This window comes from Chiloscyllium plagiosum, chromosome 2, assembly GCF_004010195.1.
Source record: "Chiloscyllium plagiosum isolate BGI_BamShark_2017 chromosome 2, ASM401019v2, whole genome shotgun sequence".
NCBI lineage: Eukaryota > Metazoa > Chordata > Chondrichthyes > Orectolobiformes > Hemiscylliidae > Chiloscyllium > Chiloscyllium plagiosum.
Window position 1 is genome coordinate 38,969,746 of NC_057711.1, and position 11,072 is coordinate 38,980,817.

The 11,072-nt window shown below is 41.9% G+C and overlaps 1 protein-coding gene across 1 annotated transcript in view; it reads right to left on the reverse strand.

Annotated features, from left to right (window-relative positions):
* Positions 1 to 11,072, reverse strand: part of dhfr (dihydrofolate reductase) — a 47,101-nt gene that overhangs the window by 32,693 nt on the left and 3,336 nt on the right. Inside the window, exons 2-3 of the mRNA XM_043708196.1 lie at positions 9,060 to 9,109; positions 5,695 to 5,800 (exon numbers count right to left, since the gene is read on the reverse strand). Coding sequence (XP_043564131.1) covers positions 5,695 to 5,800; positions 9,060 to 9,109 — 156 coding nt within the window. The remainder of the gene's footprint in view (positions 1 to 5,694; positions 5,801 to 9,059; positions 9,110 to 11,072) is intronic.

Genomic DNA, 11,072 nt, shown 5'->3' on the forward strand with positions numbered 1-11,072 from the left:
AGAAGCCTCGATGTCCAACCAGATTGATTGTGGATCAGACAAGACCCAATCAGCTATATAACTTAATAGGGAACTTAATTGATATTTCGCCTTAGTTTCCATATATACAGCAGGGTGGTCAGAAATTGCTATATTACCTATTTTACAGGATGATATGGAATTTTAAAAAATCGAGGGGGCAAAAAACGTATCAATTCTGGTATGACATTTATGTGGATTGGAGTAGAAAGAAAAATCTCTGCCCTGTGGATGAAGACATCTCCATACATCTACTAATCCTAATTCTTTGTTCAGATCCATCAATTGTCTAGATCTGGGAGATACTCCTGCAGTACTCTTGGGAATCCTATCTATTTCCGGATCCTTAATACAATTAAAGTCTCCCCCTATAATTATATGACGGGCATCAAAAGCCATCAATTTTGAGAAGGCTTCCGTTATAAATTTAGAGGGGTGTGCCGGGGGGCAGTACAAATTTAAAATCCCATATTCCTGTCCATTTATGAGAGCTTTAATCAAGATATATCGTCCAGATTCGTCTTTTATCTGCTTTAGGATTTTGAAAGGGAAATTCTTCCGAACAAGAATAACAACTCCCCTGCTTTTTTGAGCTAAAAGAAGAAAAAAAGGCCTGATCAAATCCACCCTGTTGTAATTTCAAGTGTTCTTTATCCGACAGGTGTGTCTCCTATAGGAGAGCTATATCAACTCCTTCCTTGTTAAGATTTGATAATATTTTCTTCCTTTTGACTGGCGAATTACTCCCCTTGACATTCCAGGTGCACCACTTAACCGACTGATCAACCATAATCATCTGGGCAAATCAGAGACCCCTCGGGAGGGGAAACCCTATCCAGAACATCCTGAGCGTAGAGCATGTAAAATTTACAAAAATAAAGCCTCTCTAATACACTCACAACAATACAATAAAAAACTATTTCTAAATTTAAAAAAATATAAAACGTATCTAAGTGGAGATTTTCCCCCTTGTTCCCAGGGGGAGTCACTTCCTCTCCAAAAGTCCATCATATCCTCTCCCAACCAATTCCCCACCCTTGACCCAGGCGCTCCGCAATGAGGAGAATTCAGATATAATACAAAGCTAGAGTTAACAGTGAGCATCCTACCCCCACCCGGATATATTTGGTAATGTTAATACCATATATAAACATATAACTATAAAATTACAACCTCAACAAATAATAATTAAATATAAATATAGTAATACAAAATAACAAGGGAGAAACAACCCCGCTCCTAAAGATAGAGGTAAAATTGAATAAGGTAACCACCTCCCCCCACCAACTTAACCAAACCCCTCAGTGTGTAATATATATATACATACATACACACACACATACATAAAATAATAAAAGAAAACCCCAAGGGGGGGAGAAAATCAAATCCCTCTCCCCACCCCCCATGATAATATTAAACAGCAAGATAAGAGAAAACCCAAGGGGGGGAGAAAATCAAATCCCTCTCCCCACCCCCCCATGATAATATTAAACAGCACGATAAGAGAAAAAAAAGGGGGGAGATATAAACCAAAGCCGGGGGGAAAAGGCCAACCAACATCCATTATGTCTTACAGTTTATCTAAGAGAGTCCAAGAATTCCTTAGCCTTTTCTGGTGATCCGAAGTTATATATGGATCCTTCATGGTTAAAGCGTAGCGTCGCTGGGTAGCACAAGGAGTACGGAATAATTAAGTCCCTTAAACGCTTCTTCGCCTCGTCGAATGCCTTCCTCTTTCGGACCAGAGCTGGGGAAAAGTCCTGGAATAACATGATCTTGGATCCTTTATAGATCATAGCTTGGGGGTCTTTTCCAAGATTTCTAGAGGCTTCTAGGAGTATCTGACTCTCCTTGTAGCTCTGCAGCCGGAACAGGACCGGGCGTGGGCGCTGGTTCGAGACGGGCCTGCGTATTGTGACCCGGTAGGCCCATTCTACCCTTACCTGGCCTGATCCAGCTTCCAGATTTAAACGTTGTGGCAGCCACTGCTCGAGAAACAGTGTAAGCTGGCCTTCCTCTTCCCGTTCGGGAAGGCCCAGCAAACGAATATTTTTTCGACGACCTCGATTATCGAGGTCGTCAATGTGATTCTCTAAGGTCCGGACTCGCTGTTCGAGAGCCCGGACCTGATCCACGGCCGATTGAGCTGTAGTTTCGGAGGTCGCGGCCTTTAACTCCGCCCCTCTGACTCGGCACTCAATTTCTTGGATGTCTCGGTCGTGCTTCGGCAGCGCGGCCGAGAGAGAGTCCCATTGATTTCGGGATTCTTCGATGAAAGCGTCGATCTTCGCACCCAGTTTGGAGATCATTTCTACAAGGCTGGTCACCATAGGTAAGTCCCCCAGGGCAGCTGTGGATGCCTCAGCTGCAGCTGGAGGGGGTGGGGGAGGGGTTCCTGCTTGTTGAGAGCTGCGGGTTCCCTTCCCTTTAGTCATTTTTACTAAAGATTAGATTGTTTAAATTTAATATTAAACAACTAATTAAATTAAACAGCTATTAAAAATGATTTGGTAAGTGTGGTGGGGGTGGGTGACCCACTTTACCCAAGTCTTGGGAGGAGCACTGTCGACTCAGACTTGCTCGGTCGCTGCCATCTTGGAAGGACTAGCCTTTTTTCTTTTTTTTGTTTAGGCAAACACCCAAGTGGCCAGTGACAAGCACTGCCCTTCACATCAGAGGGCAGTGCATCACTCCTGTTTTTTTTCCCCCCCACACTACCACGTAAGTGCGGTAGTGCTTATTTTTTCCCCAGCAGCCATGGTGTGTGTGTGCAGGTGTGAGACACAGTGAAAGACACAAAGTGCATGAATCTTTATTCAAATTCCACCACCAGGAAGATAGGAAAACACCCGGGTGGCCAGTGACAAACATTGCCCTTCACATCAAAGGGCAGTGCTGTGTGATCAAAACAGTGAAGGGGAGGGTAGGGACAAGGACTAGCTTTTAGAGCACTGCTCCTTCATCAGGTCGTTGTGGCCCACAACGATCTGATGAAGGAGTAGTGCTCTGAAAGCTAGTCCTTCCAATTAAACCAGTTGGACTATCACCTGGTGTTGTGTGATTTTTTTAAACTTTGGACTGGGGTGTACAACACCAACATCTCCAATCTATCCTATTCATGCCCCTCATGACTTTATAAACCTCTAAGGCCACCCCTCAGCCTCTGACACTCCTGGGAAAACTGCCCTAGCCTGTTCAGCCTCTGCCTATAGCTCAAATCCTCCAACCCTGGCAACATCTTTGTAAATCTTTTCTGAACCCTTTCAAGTTTCACAACATCTTTCTGATAGGAAGGAGACCAAAATCGCACGCAACATTCCAAAAGTGGCCTAACCACTGTCCTGTACAGCCGCAACATGACCTCCCAACGCCTGTACTCCATACTCTGATCAAGAAAGGAAAGCATACCAAACGTTTTCTTCACTATCCTATCTACCTGCGACTCCACTTTCAAGGAGCTATGAACCTACACTCCAAGGTCTCTTTGTTCAGCAACACTCCCTAGGACCTTACCATTAATGGTATAAGCCCTGCTAAGATTTGCTTTCCCAAAATGCAGTACCTTGCATTTATCTAAATTAAACTCCATCTGCCACCCCTCAGCCAACTGGCCCATCTGATCAAGATCTCGTTGCAATCTGAGGTAACCCTCTTCGCTGTCCACTGCACCTCCAATTTTGGTGTCATCTGCAAACTTACTAACTGTATCTCTTATATAAATGATTTGGATGCAAGCATAAGTGACAAACAGTAGAGGGCCCAGCACTGATCCTTGTGGCACTCCACTGGTCACAGGCCTCCAGTCTGAAAAACAACCCTCCACCACCACCCTCTCTCTTCTACCTTTGAGCCAGTTCTGTATCCAAATGGCTAGTTCTCCCTGTATTCCATAAGATCGAACCTTGCTAACCAGTCTCACATGGGAAACCTTGTCGAATGCATTACTGAAGTCCATACAGATCACGTCTACCGCTCTACCCTCAATTCCCTTCGTTACTTCTTCAAAGAACTTGAGGCTCTCCACGCTCTCAACCACCATGCCGTTGATGTATATTTTTGGGGAAGGGGGAGCCGTATCTCCTTTCTGAATTCTGACTGATCATAGTTTGATATCCATCCTATCATGGTGCTGTGGTCAGCAGACTTGTAGATAACGTTCGTTGGAATTTGGTGACAGTCGTGGCTGTACAGAGAGTACAGTAGGGGCTGAGAACACCTCCTTGGAGGGCCTCAGTATTGAGTGTTCTCATGGAGAGGGTTGTAATTGTCTATCTTCACTGATTGCAGTCAATGGGTCTTATTAGCTAAAGGCTGCAGCACATCCATTGATTAAAGGGATTGCAACACAACCACAAAAGGTGGATCATTGCAACCAGCACACTCACAAAGCTGGCACAGTTTTCTTCTTGGTCTCTTTATATTTGTTTAAGCTCAATGACAAAATTTCACAGACTCTGAAATCCACCAGATCAAAACACAGTAGTTTCAAACACTGACCTACAGGATATGAAGTAGATTTTAAACACACAGATATTTTCACTTAAAGATCAAAATTATCTTTGTTTCCACTTTGCATATGGTCCTATTTTCTGGGTCTCCTTCTCATTAAATCAGATTCATGGAAAACTTGAAAGGTAGTGGAAAATGCATCAATGAACACGTTTATTAATAAAGAAATAATGTATACCGATTCCTGATGGCTTGATCATAAATATTGATTGCTCTTTATTTCCCTAGGATAGGCAACAGGCCAAGGTTCCTGCCCTTTCTCCAGTTATCCTCTGGAGCTGTACTGAGTATTACATACATGAACATCTGAAACAAAAAATCCTTCTCATCCATCTCTTATCTTTAAGCAGTGACCTCTAGTTTGAGATTCGGCCACTAGAAACTTCATTTTTCACATCCACTTGGGCAAGCAATCCAAGATCTTGTAGTTCAATCAAGTCATCTCTGACTCTTCAAAAACCCAAGCAGATACAAGCCTCGACTGTTCAACTGCTCTTCACAAGACATGTGTCCATTCTAGATCTTAGTCTGAAACCTTCTCAGAATTATTTTCGATGCATCTACATCCTTCCCTTAAATAAGGAAACCTAAACTGCACACTGTGCATTGAAGAGACAACAAATGGGGCACTATGTACAGCTGAAGCAGAACCTCCCTACCTACCCCACAAGGTTAGATGAGGCTTAGATACACTATTGCTTGTATTTCTACAATATGACTGAACAGTTTACGCTTGAATAAACAATACCTGGGCAAGCACCCATGTGCTAGACAATAAGGGGTCAATATCTTCAAGAGGGAGGAGCAAAACAGAAACAAGTTAGGCAACAGAGGTTAAAGATAAAATTACACCACATTATGTAGTTCTCCAAAATGAGGAAAGCTGTAATTTCATTTTCTCTATGTGGTCAACTAAAATTCAGGAGAGAGAGGAGATCTGGAGGTATGCAAGACTAAACTAGCATATAGAACATCTGTTCAATCATGTTAATGCAATTTATATTCTGCATAATTATATAAATTGTTCAAAAGCGAATACTATGAACTTATTCCTCACCTTATCCAAAATAAAAGATGCAGGCATCAGTGTCTGTGGTAAATCAAATATAACGGAAAATATTGCAGACTCCCTTTACCAGAAACAAATATCACCTTTCAGACACTTACTTCAGTTCTCTGCTTAGTACAATATTTATCCGGTCTTTAAGTGGCCTAAACTTCTCAGGAATAGAGAACCAGGTTTTCCGTCCCATTATGACAGCATTGATTTTCCCTGTTAGAAGGTCAAACATAGCACAGATCACTTTTACAGGACAAAAGTGAGCATTTCACAAAGCCCAATAAATACAGTTCAATTCTAGAGAACTAGGCTAGCATTTTGCTCTGCCCCAACACAAAGTAGTCTTCACTTTTAAATGGTTTTATATTATACACAACTGAAAGCTTATTCCCAATCACCCAAGGGTTTTTTTTTCATCTATTAACCATCACCAAATATAGTGTTTCAAATTGAATAATTCGCATGCAAAGACCATGTAGGTAACTATGATTTGGAGGTGCCGGTGTTGGACTGGGACGGACAAAGTTAAAAGTCACACAAACACCAGTTTATACTCCAACAGGTTTATCTGGAAGCACTAGCTTCCGGAGTGCTGCTCTACCTGAAGGAGAAGCACTCCGAAAGCTAGTACTTCCAAATAAACCTGTTGGACTATAACCTGGTGTAGAGGTAAAAACAATGACTGCAGATGCTGGAAACCAGATTCTGGATTAGTGGTGCTGGAAGAGCACAGCAGTTCAGGCAGCATCCAAGGAGCAGTAAAATCGATGTTTCGGGCAAAAGCTCCTATAACTTGGTGTCTTATGATTTTTAACCATGTAGGGTAATGCAAACCATCAAAAGATGAGGAAGAGGTAGGGAGAGTGGGGTGGGCAGTGGGGCTAATATGTCCAGACTTTAAAGCCACCCAACAGGCTTGAAACACTTGAACATGTGGAGTGCCAGGGTCACGCTAATGGTAATAATTGCCCAGTCAATTCAAAACAGAATGGATAGAAAGCTAAAAAAAAAATCACAACACCAGGTTATAGTCCAACAGGTTTAATTGGAAGCACTAGCTTTCGGAACACTGCTCCTTCATCAGGTGGTTGTGAAGTACATGTTTGTAAGACACAGAATTTATAGCAAAAAAGTTTACAGTGTGATAGAACTGAAATTATACATTGAAAAATACCTTGATTGTTTGTTAAGTCTCTCATCTATTAGAATGACCATGTCAGTTTCACTTCTTTCATATGTAAAACCGCAAACTTTTTAAAAACGTTACATTCTCAAATGAACTTCAACAATTGATGTCAGCCCAGATAACGTATTGAAAGTGTTAGCCCGTGTTCTCCGTCTGTACCATAATGTTTAGACTGATTCTAATCTAAAAAGTGAATTAACAGAATCTTACATGGATTCATGCAGTTTTTGAACAAAGCACAATGTAACTCAAAAGTATAAATTCACCCCACAAACGCAAGTGTGTGTGCGCACGCGCATGTGTATAGTGCAATGGGGTCACCAGTAGGTGTGACATGAACCCAAGGTCCTGTTTGAGGCCATCCCTGTTTTCACTGCTGCCTGCCCGAAGTCTGCCTTGGAGGATTGTCACCCGAAGGTCCGAGGTAGAATGTCCGACTGGGAGGGAACACTTCTGTCTGTTGATCGTTGTGTGGTTCCCATTCATCCATTGCTGTCACCTCTGCTCAGTTTCAACAATGTATATTGCCTCAGGGCATCCTTGCCTGCAGTGTATGAGATAGACAATGCTGGCTGAGTTGTAAGAGTACCTACCATGTACATGGCATAGTTTTTTGACTTCTGGGAAGTACTGGACAACGAAGGGTACCCGGTGGTTGCAGCACATCTGTCTCCTGAGGAGACTATTACAGTTCCTCGCTGTGGCACGTCGGAACTGGTGGCCGATGAGTTGTGCATCATACCTTGTTCTTGAGAGCATCCTGGAGTCTAAACATTATGGCACAGACAGCAGCACACAGGAGGCTAATACATTATCCGGGATGACACCAATTATTAAAGTTCACTTGAGAATGTAACTTTTGAAAAATGTTTTGCGATTTACATAAGAAGTGAAACTAACATGGTCATTCAAACAGATGAGAGACTTGACATACAGTCAAGGTCTTTTTCAATGTATAATTTCAGTTACATCACACTGTAAACTTCTGCTACAAATCCTGCGTCCTACAATTGTGATGAAGGAGCGGCGCTCCGAAAGCTAGTGCTTCCATTTAAACCTGATGTTGTGATTTTTAAACTTTGTACACCCCAGTCCAACATCGGCATCTCCAAATCATGGATATAAAGCATTGTTCAAAAGTAACAATAAAAAGGAAGCTAAAAGGAAATTGTGTAATAGTGACACAGTGGCAGAAAAAGAAAATTAATATTCCATTAATACAATTTTCTCAAATGGTGCAACTAATCATCAGAACAGCTTTGTAGCTACTTGAACCTGTTTTGAATTTCAGTCAAACCATGGCTGATCATCTACCTGTAGCTCCATATAAATGAGGAAAATATTATCCATCTCAGTTTTCAAAGCTCAACTGTTGCAGGATTGACAGTCCTTACAACCTTTCATCGAAACAAGTGCTTCCTGATTTTGTCATTGAAGGTCTTGACTCTAATTTCAAATCGCCCTGTTCCCGTGTTCTTCCAAAGAAAACAGGAGAGTTTCAGAGACGAGGAAAGATTGGATAGGCCGGGGTTGCTTTCCTTGAAGCGCTGAAGGTTGAGAAGGGACTGAATAAAGGTATAAAAGATTATTAGGGGAACCCACTGGGTGGATAGGAAGGTAATTTTCCCATTAATAGAGGGATCAATAACCAAGGGACTTAAGATTAAGGGGTAGAAGACGGAGGAGACTTGAAACAATCTTTTTTCCACAGAGGATGGTAGGAGTTTGGAACTCACTGTCCGAAAGGGTGAGGGAGTCAGAAAACCTTGTATAATTTAATATTTAGGTGCTCACTGATGTTGCCATAGTCTTCAGGACTATGGGCAAAAAGTTGTAAAATGGGATTAGTTCAGTCAAACCTTTGTTGAACTGAGCAGAACAAGAGGCTGTGAAAAGTCTTAAAAGGTTTCTGTTAATCTTTTGTCATTTTAAATACCTTTATTCAATCATGATTGTATCGTGGGAACACAAACTGCATTTATGCAACCTGCTCTCTGAATTCAAGCCCTTTAGCCCTGGTGCCATTCTGGTCTCACAAACAGCAGGCCAATTACCTGATCATCCTTCTCAATTAGAGAATTAAAGGCAGGAAATCAGGAAAACATTTCAAGGCTAACTGCCCATTGCTGAGCAATTGTTAGATCATGAGGAAGAAGCAATGATCCTCAGCTGACAAATTCAAATATCTTTTGCTGGGGGCCTTAATAAGGTGTGATAGAGAGTTTGGACAGAGGAGTTACTTGGTTCTGTAACAGTTCAGAGTGTTTTAAAAAGTGTTGGCAGTACCTTCTACTGATGGCGTGGTGGTCATCTTCTGAAAATATTTGAGTTCTTTGCTAAAAGTTGAAAAAAGCAAAATTTGAAACAATTAGTTTAAAAGGAAATGCAACTATTAAAATAGACTTAAAAGTGAACAATTTTACTTTGAGCCATTCATTCAAGTCCCACCCACCCCAGATATGTGTTACTTTAAAATATCTCAAAATTATAAATTAAATATTTGAAACCATGGAATACGCAGCAAAAAATATCCAGGAGATTCCACTTTCCTCAGCAAGATCAAAGCCAGCAGGTTCCAGGAGTTCAAAAGACAGCTTCATTGCTCAATCCTTAAAAATCCTTTTATCAGTCAAAAGGTCAGCTCCTTTCACCACTTGAACTTTAACATTTATCCATTGCACAAACAGCAACTTATTCAGGAGCTAGAGACATTTTTATTTCACCCCTTTTTTGTTGCAAACTTAATGTTCCTGGCTGACCCGAAAGTAATGTCAAAAATGTTTAAGAATCCTTACTTATTTCAATGGTTTCTCAAAACTAAAGCATCTAATTCTCTATGCCTATTGAGACATACAAGGTGGCTCTTGTGACACAGTGATGATGTCTCCATGTTGGGCCAGAAGTTCAAGTCCTACTTGCCATGAGGATGATTCAAAACCTGCCCAAACAGATTGATTTAAATAACCAGCGAGACATGCAAGGACCAATAACTCTCATTTGATATAAGAACAATTTTGGAACTGTTTTGCAGGCCTGGTAGCAGTTGTGTAAAGGGAAACAGATTAGTGTTGCAGGCCTATGGCCTATCACTGGAACACTCATGCTGAACTTTTCAGAAAGCTTTATACGTTATGCAGCACATGAAGGACCCAGTCAGTCGGTCATTCACATGACATCTTAGATAAGGCCTATGCTATATCTTCTACAGAGCAACATGGAATGAGGTGTTCAGAATCTTGCTCGTCCTTCAAAACAAAGGTAACCATTTGCATCATCTGGAATGTTTGGTAGGATTCTGGTGGGTGCACAGGTGACTGCAAAGGCTAATCCACAAGCAGCTGCAAATGGCTCAGGATATCAGAGGAAATAGAGTTTGAACAGTTGCTGCCTCACGATTTTCTCGAAGAGTTTTCTCCTTGCTTCTGACATGGGTTTGCTTTCAAAAGAGGCCACATTGGTTTCTTTAAAAACATAGAAAATAGGAGGAGGTCTTTTGCCCTATGTGGTCATTCAATCTGAATATGGCCTACCATTAGTGGTGTTAAGTACAAAGACCCTGAGTGAACTTCTCCCAGGACTTGAAGTTGATTGAAATTGCTAAGTGAAACCAGTTAAAATAAAGCAGTATGAATCAAGTAAGTGTTTTGTACTATCACTGGCTGGCTTGCATGTACTGCCCATTCCTAGTTGCTCTTAAGATGGTAGGGAGCTGCTTTCTTGAACTCCTGCAGGCACAATGTTGTTAATAAGAGAATTCCAGGATTTTGACCCAGCTACACTGATATATTTTCAAGTCATAATGCTGAGTGACTTGGAAGGAAACTTGCAGTGGTGGTAATGTTAACATGAATCTGCTGCTCTTGTCCTTCTGGAAGTGGTCAGGGATTTGGGAGTTGCTGTCAAAGGATCTTTGGTGAATTTCTGCAGTGCATCTTATAGATAGCATACAATGCTGCTACTAAGCATTCTAGGAGAAAGTGAGGACTGCAGATGCTGGAGATCAGAGCTGAAAATGTGTTGCTGGACAGAGCTGAAAATGTGTTGCTGGAAAAGCGCAGCAGGTCATGCAGCATCCAAGGAGGAGAATCGATGTTTTGGACATGAGCCCTTTTTCAGGAATGAGGAAAGTGTGCCAAGCAGGCTAAGGTAAAAGGTAGGGAGGAGGGACTAGGGGGAGGGGCGTTGGAAATGTGATAGGTGGAAGAAGGTTAAGGTGAGGGTGAGAGGCCAGAGTGGGGGTGGAGGCGGAGAGGTCAGGAAGAAGATTGCAGGTTAGGAAGGTGGTGCTGAGTTCGAGGG